This window comes from Netta rufina, assembly GCF_964035555.1.
Source record: "Netta rufina genome assembly, chromosome: 3".
Classification (NCBI taxonomy): domain Eukaryota; kingdom Metazoa; phylum Chordata; class Aves; order Anseriformes; family Anatidae; genus Netta; species Netta rufina.
Genome location: NC_140125.1, coordinates 25509680 through 25526999, shown reverse-complemented (window position 1 = coordinate 25526999; position 17320 = coordinate 25509680). Strand labels below are relative to the sequence as shown.

Here is a 17320-nt window from a genome sequence, read left to right as displayed (position 1 = left end):
AAACCACCACCATTTTCTTATAGTTCAGTGGGATGTTCGCACTGCTAGGGCAGATTTCTGTTCCTTTCAGCAAGACCACTGTAAATAAGACTACTTTCAACTGTACTTAATGCTATCTTAATTCCTTTTTTTTTTTTTTCCCTTTTGTGTAATAAGAAGCTATTCACAGACCTGGGATGTGCATCTACCTTAACCAGAGACAACTGCTGAAGTGCAGCAGGGATTGTGTGATGCTAGTTTTGCACAATATCAATGAAGATGAGTATTTTTGGTGCCTGCTCTGTTTTGATTAATGATCTCAGTGGTTGAAAATTTATTACAGTACGTATGCATGCATGTGCTTCAGTCTGACCTTTTAACTCCTACTTTTGTTCTTTTTTCCATCATCCCTCTCACTACCTGGACTAATTAGAGTGCTCACAGTGAAAATTATGATCTAGTTTAGCACTCAAACATGTGTCTTTTCCTCAGCGAACTGCCTCCTTTGGATGAGTTGACCTCTGCTGTTCCAGGAGATTCCTACTTCCTGGGGATAATTTACCTTGAAATGGTACTAAAAGCTTGGGACCTTTCAGGGCGACTGAAAACATTAGTGGGAGGCTTCCAAAACAAGTGTGATAGATTTTGCTCAGTCGCTCAAAATCCAGATAGGCAAACATCCATCAATATTATAAGTAGAAAATGCAAAGCATTTTTAGAGCTGCTCATCCCTACTCTACCTGCAGAGCAAGGTGATTGCTGACACAGTGCCCAGATATGAAAACTGCAAATGAAAGTCCTCGCATTTTTGCTATTGCTTAGAAAAAATAAACAACACACAACCCAACCTGACAGCTTCACTGAACAAAATATATGAGAACTGTTATTTTGAGGTATATGCCTCCACAGGGGAGAAACTAAAAATTGCATTAACTTTTTTTTTCCCCACAAATATTAAAAATGGAAAATATATGTCTTTTCACAGCCACAGAAAGTGGTTTTAAACTTGTTTTTATGTGGCATCAGCCTCTCTGAAAGATCTGTCTGTAGATATATACCCTATCAATTAGAAATTTAGTGCTCATCTGTGAAAAGGGATAAGCAAATATGTTTTGATTCATCTACATTGAAGCTGAGGAGTTAATTGCTTTTACTTCCAGTAATGGCACTCCAATGACTATACATATATATATATACACATGCATACACTCAATAAATAAATAGAGGCAAAACCATGCAGGTCAGTTCACTGACAGATGTGGAGACAGAGCCTGTTTTACAAAACTATAATTTCCATATGTGCAGGAAAGCAGCTACATAGCAATATGAATTGCTGCCTATCAGAAGCAGCAAGCATCCACAGAACTGAAATCCTCAAGAGCAGACAAATGATACTTCACATCTATCTTAAAATAATTTGTTCTTCCCAAACATATGTGCATTACTTGAGGTCAAGAATCGAGAGCATTTTTCACCCACCCATGTCTCCCTTTGGTGGGGTTGACCAATGGACCGTACATCCCCAGGGCTACATGATGAGCATACTGCAGTGCCTCACAACTCCAACCAGGGTTTGCACCTACCCATCTTGAAATAATGAGTAAAACACCTTCTCCCTGACACCTGCGGCCACCACGAGGTCAGCAGGACCCTGCATTTCAGAAGACAAGACCACCTCCAGCTCTGGCTCCCAAGCAGAGACCAGGGCTGTTGTGACCAAGGCACACCAAGGTTCTTCTGCTTCGCCCCAGGTGTAAAACCAACCAAAGCAGCCGGCCCTGCAGGCTCAATGCCCACACACAGCTGTTTCACCTCAACCAGCCCTTCCAGTTTCTATGTGCTGCTAGTGAGACAAACACCCACCCTTCCTTCCACGGGTTCACATACCTTAAACTTTTTACTTGACCAACATTTGTGCTCATTCAGCCAAAATTCCCACTGGTCTGGGATAAAATACAGAGATACGTAAGTGAAGTTAATTAAAGTTACTTGGATTTATTAGTTACCGTAACAAAAGACTGCATAAAAAGGAAAGTTACCTATTTAATATTTATAGCAAAGTGCTATTACCAATGGTAAATGTACCTACAGAGAGTTAACATTACACAACTGTATTTCTGCCTCAGGATCAGCTTTGCAAGAGTAAGCAGTGAGCAGAAGATCCATCAGCAGCTGAGCATAAGAGAATGAATTCCAGCACTCTTTGCATAAGCACATTAAACACACATGGAGGGAGCACTAGTTAAAAATTGCTTATGCTTTCTAATACTTGTAATACTCGGAGCCCTTCTGACACCAATGTCTTGGGTTTGATTTCACCATAGTCCTGTGCTGACAGTACCAGGAGCCTTTTGGTCAGTTTTCCATTGGAGGAGACAGCAACACACATCCTGCAATCCCTTGTTTATTTACACAGTAACTCCTCTCCTGAAAACCGAGAAGCTCAGCAGACAACAAAACCAAAGGAAACAGTATCGCTGCTGCTCACAACCTTCCTCCTCAGAAACTATTCAAGACACTCGATCAGTAAATCAAACCAAATCAAACCAAAAGCCAAGTTTGCTAGAAACGAGGACAAGACAGCCTGCAAAACTGCACGACCTGGCAATGCTCCTCAGAGCAACACACACCATGCCAGGCCTTTCCCAGAGGTACATGAACATTGCACAATTAAATCCACTCTATTTAAAATCATTTTAGAAATACCATGCAGAGGAAAAAAAAAAAAAAAAAAAAAAATCTCACACTCCTTTTCTTCTTTTAAACATCATAATAGATACTCTCTGTTGGGCTGCATGTGTATACATATATGCTACATATGTATGCACATATATGTATGGAATCACAGAATAGTTTGGGTTGGAAGGGACCTTAAAGATGACCTAACTCCAACCCCCTGCCATGGGCAGGGACACCTCCCACCACACCAGGCTGCCCAAGGCCCCATCAAGCCTGACCTTGAGCACCTCCAGGGATGGGGCATCCACAGCTCCTCTGGGCAGCCTTTGCCAGGGCCTCACCACCCTCTGAGGGAAGAATTTCCTTCTAACATCTCATCTAAATCTCCCCTCTTTTACTTTAAAGCCATTCCCCCTTGTCCTATCACTCCACCCCATGACACAGAGTCCCTCCCCAGCTTTCCTGTAGGCCCCCTTTAGGCACAGGAAGGCTGCTGTAAGGTCTCTCCAGAACCTTCTCTTCTCCAGGCTGAACAACCCCAACTCCCTCAGCCTGTCTTCAGAAGAGAGGTGCTCCATCCTCTTGATCATAATAATAATTATAATAATTTATTTCTATGTTCACTGAGTCAGAAGAGTTCACACTTCTAAGAGTAAATTCTTGACTTCTCTTCACTTGACGCCATCCTCTGTGCTGCAGGGAAGCAGTTCTGCAATGCCCCTACCACAGCAAACTGAAGTCAAGACCCTCCACACCACAAGTGAGAAGCAGGGTGCCAATTCAGTGCTACAACCCAACTGGAGGCAGGGAGAGCACCTCGAGGAGGTGCTCCATGCTCCTGAAGTCCCTGGGCCAGCCACCAGCAGGAGGCAGGTGCTCACCACGCACGGGTGCAGCACTGGTGCTTTGACTCTCTGGTGTCAGCCCATGCAAAGAAGGTAGAGGTCACAGACATCTTCACGTGTTGACCACCACCTCTGTTTCAACAAAATTCAGTTTCTTTTACAATAAAGAGTGGATCAATATTTCAAAGGCCGTCTTGCCAATGAAATTGTGACCAGGGGCTTGGCTGGCCATGGCATTGGTTAACAAGCTGCTAGTTTGTTGGCACAGTTCTTATTGCCACTCTAAAAGTGCAGAGGATAAAACCCACAAACAGAAGAAATTTTTCTCACTTCCTTTCTGATCAGCTACATTTGTCCCCATCAGACTAATGGAAGTTGTACTATTCATTCACAGTTTGAAGGCTAATTGGTCCAAGGGGAAAAAAAAAATCCCTCCTATCTAATATTTCCAGCCTACTTAAAGTAAAATTTTGCTGGAATTAATTTGAAGTATTAATGCTGGCTGTTATACACTTGTCCCCAAATATCCATTTTTGATTACACTATTGTGGCAGTTTGGGGATCTCAAAAACGATGTTGTTAACATATTGGCTTACTCAACTAAACAAAAATGATAACACCCTCAAAGAAGTGCCAGCAGTGTTTCCATTTCATACACAAAAGGTTGTAAACTGACTGGCACATATTTCACTTGACTATTTAAATATACAGATATGCATTTTTGCCTATACCTAGCCATTCCAAAAACAAGACAAATGTGCACACTTCTTAAAGAAATCCTCTAGCAGGGGAGAAGTTAACAGAGTAATAAATTTGAGGTCGGACTGCAAATCCCACCTATCTTCAACTGGAGTTTTAGACGGCCAAACAGCTAGGCTTTCTCTGCACTCTTCACGGAAGGAAAATGGCATTCCCCATCCTACTGAAAGATGAGAAGTGAACTGTTGCATTACACACCACTCAAGCACGGTTTTGAGAGCTAGTGTGCACCTGGATGCTCTTAAACTTGTGGAAAACTACCAAATTGATGAAACTGTGGAAAAGAGGATTTTCAGTGTAATCCTACACTTTTGTGCTTATTTGTTAGTGGAAATGGCTTTTTCCTTTTCCACTACAGGCCATAGGTCTAATTATCACCCCAAGCACACTTCATTTTTTATGTATGTAGTTTAAGGATATTCAGCAAATTGCAAGATCTGAAGACTGCATCTGCAGAAAGCATATAAATCTATAGACATCTGTGGTATAGTCCTCTGGCTTTCAAGGCTTCTGCCCTTTGAGTTCCTAGCACAACTAGATCTGAAGTGTCAGGAAGATTACCTCAACACATTTGCCTGACCTCTTTTAAATCTATTTTCTGTCAAAGTCAGAAACCTTGTGATACAAACTAACTTGGGTAGGAATCTTATTAATTATTTTCTTTCATCATTTTTCACCCCAAACATGTAATTTATTGTATAATCACTTTTATTAATAAATAATATGAAGTTTTCAGCTGTTTGCCAACTTAATTTATTTTGAAGTTTACTTGCAAAATACTTTCTGGCTAGCACATGTATATCTGACTCATATAAGCACGCCCCAAAATCTGTAATGTTTCATGTTTTAGAGATCTGCATCACTAAATACATCCTAAATTAATTGCAGTGTCAATGGTAAAGTGTTAAAAGAGATATCACACACCCTGCACTTTTACTAGTGGACAGTAACTTCTTTCCAATGGTTTGGACATGCACAGATGCTATCCACCCCATGTGCAATTCTACGTGATCTGACACAGGCAAATTGGGGAGCATAACAGGAACGTGCAGCCACCAACTGTGATACGAGTTACAAGCTCAGCTCCTAGCAAACATGCTACTTGGCCAGGTACAAATACAGATTTTCCTAAGTGACGTACAGAAGTTCTAGCCAGGAGACACCTTTTCCCTTCCCCATGTCTATCCCCCAATACATTTGCTACGTATCTTTTAGGTTCAGATAAAATTCTTATAAAACTACCCTAGTTCAAGTTCAGATCAATGTTCAAGAGATTAATTCTAAAGACAAAACAGTGTTATTTTAACATGAATTTTTACAGTGGAAGAAACCTTATCAGCAATTAAGCTCCAAATAGCTGCAAGCTAAACAAATCTGTTTAGTTGACCACAGCTCAAACCATCAGCATGTCAAAAGCAAATAAGAACCTGCAAAGTCCAGAGAGGTAAACTGAAGGACTGGATGACCTAGTTGCCATTCCTGCAAACACATCTTGTGAACAGTCCTAATGGTTTCCAAGTAGTTCTTCACAAGATAAAGATGCTCAGATACAGGGACGTTTATAGGGATACATATTTAAGGTTCCAGAAATCCAATCAAATACAAACAAAATTGTCAAATATTATTTTGTTCACAAGATTTAAAATTGCCAGAACACTATTTTTTAAAACTTACTGTAATTAAAGCTCATTTTAGAATTCAGAGCAGATATCTATCAATTTTCACCTTGCATAAATTCAGTTTCTTTCCACCACACTTTGAAATGAAGAGTCTGGAGGAGGGACAACTCCAAAATATCCCCACATACATTCTTGATTTTTTAAAGGTTAGGTCTATCCAGTACTCACAGTACTGAATAATAATACTGAAAAGTACTAGCTATTCTTGTCTAGCTAGTATCACAAGCATAACATAATGAACAGTAAGCCAAAGGTCAGGATGTTTCCTATTAAAAAGATACCTTCATCACGAAATATGTATGGAAGCCTGTTTTGTACTCCACTGCTACATCATCTAACTTATTCTCATGAGAAAACTGAATAATTGCCTCCAACTTTTATGTGACTTCCACTTCTGTTACCCCTATGTTGTAACACAATGATGGGACTTTAAGCAGTGGAAAAAGCTAGGAGAATGAAATTAACAATTTTTATAACTAAAAAATCCCAATCCCTATTCAATCAGGAATGCTTGTCTTTCTACTGATGGCCTTCAGCCTGCTTAACATTGCATGTGTATTTCAGTACTGCTGTAAAATGACACATATATCAGAATCAAAGCCACACGTTGATATAACAGGCACTGTGGTGCTAATTGAGTTTCATTATATATTGGGTTTTAATTTTCCGCTTAGCAAGGGCTAACTTTTTTTTTTCCTCTAAATGTACTATCACTGTACAACAGTTTCTCTTCCTCCATAACAATGTATTTTTTTTTCCTCCTTATTTTGGTCCAAATCCCACCCTTATGCATAAAAGCATGACCGAGTTTAAGGGTGACCAAAGTACAGTCCTTAACTGCAAGCAGCTCTCCAGGCACTTTGAGTAAGATCTTGCACTGAAGTGACACATCATGACCAAAAGCTGGACAGCTTGGCAATGCGAAACCCCTTGCAACAAGGAAATATGAGCCAGAAGAGGTGCCCAAGGCTCGTATTATCTTATTTGCTTCAGGATTTGATGTATGCTCAGCCCTCAGTGGAGCTGATGGCTTCCAGAGAGCTACTATTGTCTCCTTCTTGTGAGATGCTCCTTGACCTCCCCCAGCTTATACCAAAGCAAGGCGCAAGGATTGTCTACGCTCACCCTATTAATTTTTAATACTTCAGGCTTTGTACATTTTCTTTTTTACTTACAAGAGAATATTGAAAGGATATTGACAGAATATTGCTTCCAAAATGACAGATTTTTTGCTAGTCACAGCAATGTTCCCATCTGTGATTTTAAAACTAACCAGTTAGAAAGCGTGATAACTATATTGCCACCCTGCCACCCAAAATATTTCGGTTTTAACTGTACAATAATGTTCAGCATGATTCTAGATGTTCTTAGGATACTCAGAATTCATGGCACATGGCTATCAGATGTTGCGTGAGAGAGAGAATCTCTAATACTTACAGCCAATCATCATCATAGCAACAGCAAAGATCTTCTCCCCATCTGTAGTTGGAGCGATGTTACCAAAACCAACACTGGTGAGGCTGGTCATCGTAAAATACAGTGAGGAGATGTAGACGGAGTCCTTGCTTGGCCCGCCTTCCCATTTTCCAAAGCCTGATGTGTTAAAGCGGTAAGGTGTTCCTATCGACATTCCCAGCTGATAGAGCCAGCTCTCAGTTCGGATCGTGTTTGTATCCTCATCAATAACTTCATAGTCTCCTATGCTGTACCAAATGCAGGCCAGCCAGTGTGCCGCAAGACCAAACACGCACACCAGCAGGACCAAGACTGCTGCTCCATATTCAATGTAGTGGTCCAATTTCCGAGCTACACGACCGAGTCGAAGTAGTCTGACCACTTTAAGTGAACTGAAGAGGCTACTGATGCCCTAGAAGGATAAAGCACAGCGGCCATTAGAATCAAATATTAAAGCAACAATATTCATAACTGCAGTTTGCAAAGACACAAGGTGATCTATCACAAGTAGGTGTCCATCAGACAAAAAGATTGTGAAACATGAACAGCTTAATGACCCTTTTAAGGGATGGATATGTGCCTTGTCTTCTCGCACTAACATTTTGTGGGTTGCTCTCTGACCTCCCCTCTCAGATGTTTTGAATAGGTCTACAAATACCTTTGCAAAGGCTCCAGACGATAGCCTATTTACTGCGAGCCCAGTTGTGCAAGTGAACTGTCCCCGAGTATCCCGATGCTACTTTAGGCTGACTGAAAATACATATGGAAGTCACTGACCATTACATTATACAAATCTAATGTTTGAGAGGAACATAATAAGACACCTACTGAATTCATTCCAGCATCTGGATTCATTAACCTCTTACAGCTATTTCTGACTTTCCCATCAACTCTCTTTATGATCCAGGGCAGCACGCGTGCTCTCATTTCTCAGATATAACACAGTTTGCAGTATTTAGCTCACACATCAGCAAGATAAATAAAGGCAGCCAAAAATGCTGGAAGTACCTGGTGATTTGTAATTTTTCAGTGTAAGTGCATTTCCTGTGACTTTACTTTCATGTAAGCATGCACTCACTATCAGTCTTATGACATTTCTGAGACGGACTACACAAAGATTAAGTATTTCAAATATCTCACTGTCTAATCCCCCCATTATTTTATTTTTGACAGCTTTGCTATCAATGTAGTATTTCTGTGCTGATACTAATATAGCCCCCATAAAACAGAATTAAGCCAGCATGCAGGATTTTACATTGTTAACTTTTAGACAGATTTGTACTCCCAAGCTCAAGTAGTTAAATAAAAACAAAAATTCAAAGCCATTTCGGAAACCAAAATATCTGAACAGCCTTTCATAAAACCCTTTTTTTTTTTCCTGCCCTCCCTCCCCCCCCCCCCCCCCCTTATCAAGATGGTTTTCATACATAGAAGTCTGATTAAAATTTAAGCAGACTGGTTTAATGAGTATTTCTGGAAATGTATAATTGCATGCTTCTGGTCACCAGCTTTTACTGGAAGTTTGTTTATTCCTGCATAAATACAACTGCTTCGGTATCTCAGGCTGGTTCAATGCACTAGAAGAGATGTTTTATTAAATAATTGCATAAAGCATATTGACTCATGTTCCCCAGGACTGCAGCAATGTATTTCCTCTTTATTTCATGAATTTGTCATGATTACATTGACTCATTTTCAGAGACAGATATAATTTGTTACCTGGGAACACATTATCAATTTCCCTCCAGGGGAGGGAACGTAGGTACTTCTGAAGACTCACTACGGAGAGGGAAAGAGGGGAAAAAGACTTAACAACAACAAATTATAAAGTGATAACCATATTTTAGAAACCAGACATGCAAGTCCCTGAGTGATGAGCATGCACAGTCTCTACAGTCTAAATATCTGCATTCTGATACTATCGCACAGCCTTCCAGCCTTTTTCCTCAAGACCAAAACCCATTTCTCCCTCACTCCTTTACAAACTTTAACTGGAAAGCTGTATTGTACTAAATTTTAGGAAGTATTCAGAAATGACCTACCTTAAGCTTTAGTCTCAAAGCCAAACTCCTTAATCAGAGTCTCAGGCAATGATAAGAAAAAATTATAACCCAGAATTCTAAAGACTAATTTTATTTTTGCCCAAGAATATTGATGCAAAACTTGTTCGATAAATTAAAGTTTATTGCTGGATTAAAAAAAATAGGGGGGGGGGGGGGGGGGGAAGTTGTTTGTCATTTAGAGTCCTACCAAAGAAAAACAGTGATTCAGGAAGGACTTGGAATTTTTGGAATTTGGTTAACTCTTAATCGAATTAGTTTGAAAATAAGGATTAGAAATACTAGGGGAAAAAAAAAATCACAGAAAGGGAGCTGAAACTAGGAAAAAATATGAATACAATGTTTGAAATCAGATGAAAAAGTTCAAAGCAAGCTACTTTGCTTTCAGAGCTTCAGAACAGATTATTTGGAGATCGCTGTACTCTTATCCTAATTTCCCTTGTGAAATATGCAAAAAGGAATTTTGTAAAACATTTCAAAAGTGATAGAACTGTATCACTTGGGAGAAAGGCATTCATACCAAATTCTGATCAGAGGTAGAGAGAATTAAGTTTTTTGTACAAAAAGAACTTGCTTATTTACAGAAAATAAATGCATGATTTGGTTGCATTCAAAGGATGCATTTAATATTTAAATCAGCCACAGTATTTCATGCGACTGCATTGCCAATAAGATTCTAAAAGTTCAGCAAAAGCAAAAAAAAGAAATCATGATTTTAATATTAGCATTAACGGTATTTTCTATTTGATTTCCTCAGGGAAGAAAGGTTTTGTCTATTCTAAATGGATCAATATCAAGATGAAGAAATGCCCAGGGAGGTAATTATTTATACAATTCTCTTAAAGATTCCTAAGTGGCAGAATTTTAAATGGGTATAAACGATGGAAACATTTCTTAGATTATATAGCAGGAAAAAAAAAAAAAATCTGATCCTTTCCCAAGACTTTAAAACAGTATTTTTTGTCACTAAACTTAGCAAGTAATATTGTAACACTCCCAGGAATAGATCCGCTGGATTCAAAATTGGCATTTCTAGATTGCCCCTTTCCGAAAGAGAACTGTGCTTTTTGATTACTGTCCATTTTAATGCTCCTATCAGTGCAGATTATTTTTATGCTTTTATCATACAGATGGCTCCACGATGTCACACAAAAGAAGAGCCTGAACTCAATTTACTCCCCTTGATGCACATCCCATCCTCCTAGCTCTGCTGCTGCTACAGCCTTTGAGTTGCAGACTAAGAGATGCTCAGAGCTACTTCTGCCCAAAGGAAACCTTGGTTCATAAAGAGCTAGAAATTGTACCACGGGTCCCAGACTGCCCAAAGAGGCACCCTCAGATGCTCTGCTGTAAAAGATCACCAGGAGGCACTTCTGTGTGTCAGCCTAAGAAAGGACAAGATTAAATACCATCCCACAAAGTCCTACCTGGGCCAGATTTTCACATACACGGTTCCAGCTGTTCATACTCTACCCAACAGATCTCTCCTCATGGGGGTATGTAAAAGCTAAGAAATCTGGTCCATGGCCAAGGCAGAAAAACAGTACATTTTTAATATATTTTTGTTACAGGGGAAACTAGGGTGCAGCACTAACGGAAATATGGCATCAAATGCTGAATTTCACATAAGTTTATATGTCAAATTGTTTGAAATAACCAAATGAAACTAAATACTCTGCTGATGATACCCACATATAGTTGTGTGCTGGATTTGACTGGGATAGAGTTCATTTTCTTGAGTATGGTGCTACATTTTGGATTTGTGACAAAAACAGTGTCGATACCAGATAAAAGTTTTAGTAATTGCTGAATAACACTTGCACAGCATCAAGCTCTTTTCTACTTCTCCCACTGCCCCACCAGCAAGGAGGCTGGGTGTGCAAAAGAAGCTGGGAGGGGACAAAGCCAGGACAGCTGATCCCTGATGATCAAAGGGATATACCATACCCCATGGTACTGTGCTCAGCAAGAAAACTGGAGAGGAGTTTTCCAAGGTGGCTGTTGTTCAGGGTCATGCTAGGCATTGGTCAGCTTGTAGCAAGCAACTGCTTTTTCTATTTTTATTTATTTTTTAATGATTGAATGGTCTTTAACACAACCCATGAGTTTCTAACATTTGCCCTTTTCATTCTCTTCCCCCACCCCACTGGAGGGAGCATGAGCAAGTGACTGAGCAGTACTTAGCTGCTTACTGGGGTTAAACCACAACAAGTTGCTGACATTTATTCAGATATTTAATATGCTGGTAGTTTTATTTCATTGCTAGTGATGGCTGATGCATGAAAATTGAAGAATCTGTAGCAAGTCCCCTCCAAACCAAAGGGCAAGCTCAAAGCACTGACAGCCAGAAGAAATAACTCTGTGTTCTCTGACTGAGCAAACCTGTCAAAAGTGCTTAAAATAATAAATACAACCACTCCCTCCCCTTTCCTCCTATGCAGTCTTTGCAGAATAGAGCTACACTTCAAAACCAACAGAAAAACAGATCAGTTTTCCTTAGTACTGGAGGAAAGCAGAACCCACATTTTACATTAAAAGAGAATGCTTCAGAAGTTTATCCATGAAATACTGCCAGAACTAAATTTCCATGCATAACTTGTTGTAAATTTGACTTACTCACTAGATACTGTGCATATTTACACATAGATTTATTTCTGCATCTCTCTGTTTTCTGCAAGACCTGATCTGTTGTCAGTGCACCCCATGCCTTGCACTGATATCCCAGATGTAATTCTCTCTCAAAGCACAGGATCCAGGATATCAATGTTTCATTTTTAGCTTTGCATCAGACAACAGAAGATTTATACCATTACTTCCACATCCATGGAAAGAGTTGCAGAGATGAGACACTGTGATGAATTACTTTGTGAAGGTTTGTGAAAACATAAGGGCTGTAGTAGAGTAATTATTTGTTTCTTATGTCATTACAGTGCCTATGAACAGCAACAGTGGACACTACAGTGCTAGATGCTGTACAAATAAAAAGTTACTGCTGCTCGTTTGCTAAGCAAAATGAAATTCAATCCAAAATTTACTGAATAATAGAATTGCGCCTAAAAAGAAAAGAAAAAAAAGTGTTTAAAGAACAGCAATAAAAATGATCTACAGACCCCCCCCCCAAAAAAAAAAAAAAAAAGAAAAAAAAAAAAGAAAAAATTATTCATTTTCCCTTCCAAACAAATAGGACATAGAATGAACAACTTTTGGGAAGAAGTAAATTGCAACTTTCATCATCATCATCGCAACTTTCATCATCACCTACACCTCCTAGAGTTGTACTAAAGCTAGGACTTCAGTAGGATTCACTCTGCATGACAGTACAATAGTATTCACTTTTTAGGCCATTGTTTACTTTCCACATGTACAGAAATAAAATGGACTTCATGCAACCATTAAGATTTTTTTCTAGGCTCAAAGGAAGTATAATTTATTTCTTACCTATCTATTTTTAAAAAGAAAAATATTTAGTATTGACACAAATCTGCTCTAGGTTTTCCAGCACTTTCTTCTCACTTATAACAGCTGAAGCTCTGATTTTACCTCAATTAAAGGGAGATGAAGGAGACTAAAAGCTAACCACTAAAGGAATGAAACAGAACAAAAAAATAAATTATTTATCCAGAAAAGGAGACAATGAACCAAATTTATCACTAGCATATGTGAGACACGAGACACAGAAAGCAACATTTTGCTATCTGGTCATTATTAGGACTTCTCATTTTTTTATTTCCCTCTTCTGATTTTCTTAATCAGGTTCTGAAAACATGACCTTTCCTACAGATTACCATATTTAACATCCAACAGATGAGGTAACATTACGCACACAGGTCAAAAGCAATACCTAAACTCTCTGGTTACTGCTGTGGTTCTCAGTACTGATGAAGGCAGATCTCTAAACTCACAATGCTTATTTTAGTCAGACATTTCCCAGCTTGGTTAGATTCCAGGGAGAAACAACAATAATTCATGCATACGAGCACAGGGTGTGGGAAGAGATGAAAGGGTTGATTTTTCATTTATAAATCTATGTCCATCCTTGCCTCACCAGAAAACAGCAGACCCAGGAAGCAAGCACTTTTTAAAAGCACTGACTCTGAGGAAGAACATGGATAAAGATAACACATAAGTAATCTAAAGCTTCAAAGTGCTATTCTCCCTCCCACTTTCCGCACTACCAAATCAAAAATTTACCCCTAACAGACACCTATCTGTTTCCCCCAATGGTTGTGCTTCAAAGAACCAGCCTGTTCCAGAAGCTTTTTACTTACCTCAAATATGCAAAACACCCAAATAAGATTTAGTGTTACTGGCATCTAGTACCACTCCATCTTAAATTCTAATCCATTCCCTAATATGAAATAGACTACACAGCAACCATTTAGCTACTCAGATAAATACCCTTTGCCAGCTCATCTGACTTTCTGCCTCAGATCAATACAAGCATGCTGAACTGGGGAAAAAAGGTAACTGATCCCTGTCTCTGAAACATGCTTCCCTTTATGTGTAGCCTAAGTATCACTCGAACAGCAGCTTTTTGAAATAATTCAGAATCTAAGAAATTCAATTAGCTCTCCTTCTTGGACAAAGGCTATCACCATAGATTATCACTGAAAATGTAATTCAGTGTTTTAATTCTTTTAGCTTTATATAGATTGAACAGCTTATGTAGACTACTATTCTGTCTTTAACAGCATGATAAATCATGGCGTGCTTTTCAAAGCTAGGAAGTAGCCTTGAAACGTAATCACACCCTTTCCTATCCATGACACAGAAAAAGACTACTCTGAACATTAGTAGTGCAGAAGAGCTAACCTGCATCATAACAGCCACAAGCAGAACCTATACAGATGAGGTGTATGTGCCTACACATATAAAACCAACACAGTTTGGAAAACAGGGTTTAGAAGAAACAGGCAGCCTACCCCTCGAGTTGGTAACATAAAAGAGGCACTTCATTAGTAGCATGGAGGTTGGCTTTTTAGGAGTTTATCCTTTCCCACTTCTGTCAGCACATCCAAGAACCACACTTTACCAACATTTCTGCAATGCCTGGCTCCTACTCTGGTATATAGCTGCTTTGTTATAGACATTACAAAGAAAATAGGTTATGACTGCTTTAGCTCTAATTAGTCACATAAAAAATACTAATTCATTACCAGATTTATCAATAGACTTGCATCCAAAACAGTTACAGTATTGCCTAATAAGACAGGCACAAACAGGAGAGATGAACTATGCAGTTTCAAAGACTTCAAATTATATAGCTGTTTGCAGTTTAGAAGACTTTAAAAAATTTTTTCCAGTTTGCAAAATTCAACCAAAATTCTTTATGGACCCCTGATTATTCAATAAAACTATAAATATCGTGATCATTCATTACCTTGCCCTTTATTGCAAAAAAAAATAGTAAAACAAATCAAGGCAATTTGCATGCTTTTCAGTATAGCTACTTCAGCAATTCCTAGATAGCCAATTTGTATTAGCATGAGAGATTATTTCACTAATAAGGTTTTAAATTAATCTATTGCAAAAGTACTGCCTCACATTTGCCAAAAATCTGACAAGCAACACATTCATTTTTTCCTCTCTTACAACTCACTGTTTACTTTCAAGCTGCATCATGCTCACTTAGCACTAAATAGCTTAATTTTCTTTGATTACTTCTGTATTGTGTTTTTCCTGTGACTTTTTTATCATCATAAATTTTGTTGTTTGAAAGCTCTATGTCATCTTTGCCTAAATGCTAGCTTCTCTCTTTTTCATGCACTTAAGTGAACAGTAGATCACTTTTATTGAATACATCTTTCCTGATGATCTTTCACTATGCGTTTATTTCTTCTCTACCTGGTGTAATAAGAATCACAGAATGATTTGGGTTGGAAGGGACCTTAAAGACCATTTAATTCCACCCCGACCCTGCCATGGGCAGGGACACCTCCCACCACACCAGGCTGCCCAAAGCCCCATCCAGCCTGGCCTTGAGCACCTCCAGGAATGGGGCATCCACAGCTCCTCTGGGCAGCCCATGCCAGTGCCTCACCACCCTCTGAGTGAAGAATTTCTTCCTTATACCTGATCTAAATCTAGCCTTGTTTAGTTTAAAGTCATTAGTCCTTGTCCTATCACTCCTCCCCAGCTTTCCTGCAGGCCCCCTTTAGGTACTGGAAGGCTGCTGTAAGGTCTCCCCAGAGCCTTCTCTTCTCCAGGCTGAACAACCCCAGCTTCCTCAGCCTGTGTTCATCAGAGAGGTGCTCCAGCCTCTTGGTCATCTTCATGGCCCTCTTCTGGACCTGCTCCAGCAGGTCCATGTCCATCTTGTGCTGAAGAGCCCAGAGCTGAATGCAGGACTCCAGGTGGCATCTCACAACGGGAAGAATCACCTCCCTTGACCTGCTGGCCACACTGCTTTTGATGCAGCCCAGGACACCGTTGGCTTTCTAGGCTACAAGCGCATCAATCAATGTCCCCAGGTCTTTCTCCTCAGGGCTGCTCTCAATCCATTCTCCGCCCAGTCTGTATTTGTGCTTGGGATTGCCCTGACCCAGATGCAGGACCTTGCACTTGGCCTTGCTGAAACTCATGAGGTTCAACACTGTCCCACCTCCCAGGCCTGTCCAGGTCCCTTTGGATGGCATCCCTTCCCTCCAGTGTGTCAAACACATCACACAGCTCAGTGTCATCAGCATACTTGCTGAGGGTGCACTCAGTCACACTGTCCATGTCACCAGCATAGGTGTTAAACAGTGCCGGTCCCATTTCATAAGAATAATATATGGTTCTCACTTTGGTATCAGCCAACAGTTGGTCAGTGTTTGATTCAAATACATATAGGGAGTCGGTAGTAAAAACTGCTGTTTCAGAGATTTACATGGTATTGACATGACTGGATTCCACTCCTACCATGAAATTTCACAACGGTGTCACATGTAACATCAAATTTTTTCCAATATAAATTATATCTTATGGTATTACAGCTGAAAACCACAGTATAAAATTGCTCAAGCTGACACTGCAAAAAATACTTCCACTTGCCTTTGGAATTTGAAGACTTAGATTGCATTGTTCTTGGCAAAAATTGTGGAATTTTGTTTAAGCCTGTCTTTTATTAAATCAACTGATGGATGTCTGAACACAAAAAGATAACATTATCCCCCAAAGTAGGTGGTATTTCCTTACGTGAGGAATAATACTAATTACTGTAAAGGATCACTGACAAATGTTATTGTCATTATTTGAATCCAAAAGATATTAATACCACATTTTAAGAGCTGTGTAAATTTTAGAGCAATGTATTCTTTTCTTACTCAAACTCTATTACAGCATGTTGTATTGTTTTAACAGGAGAAAGATTAAGCCTAGCATTATGTTGACTCATCAATCAATGGAATATATTCTTGAAGTTCTATGAAGGTGATGAAAGTAATTTCTATTTAACTGTATAATCATCTCATCATATACAAAAATTAAAAAAAAATAATAATTTAAAAAAAAAAAAAAAAAAACAGGAGAAACATTTAACTTTTCCTTCATTTGGGTACCAATGGAAATTTTTCTGCAGCTACTTGTTTCTTCATTTGTTGGATTCTGCTCACGTCTGAATATGAGATGCTGCACTCTGCTTCAGTACAGCACTTGAGATAAAAAATTTCAGATATTCTCATATTGAGACTCTCAATTCCACATCCTTGAACAAAGACATTACTGTTTTTTCTTTCTTCTTCCGCCTGTAGAATGTGGTTATTCATACCTAAGTTCCTCTTGTATTAATTGTAGTTGTTAATAGTTGTATTGATTAATAGTTAATGAATTCAAAGATTTTTTATGGAAAAAATATTCTGAACAGTACAAAGAAGAAAGTGGAATT

At 39.1% G+C, this 17320-nt stretch overlaps 1 protein-coding gene across 1 annotated transcript in view; it reads right to left on the bottom strand.

Moving 5' to 3' along the window:
* KCNH1 (potassium voltage-gated channel subfamily H member 1) overlaps positions 1–17320 on the bottom strand; it is a gene marked incomplete at both ends in the record, with an annotated part of 181064 nt that overhangs the window by 121058 nt on the left and 42686 nt on the right. The window contains one exon of the mRNA XM_084284995.1: positions 7379–7808. Coding sequence (XP_084141121.1) covers positions 7379–7808 — 430 coding nt within the window. The remainder of the gene's footprint in view (positions 1–7378; positions 7809–17320) is intronic.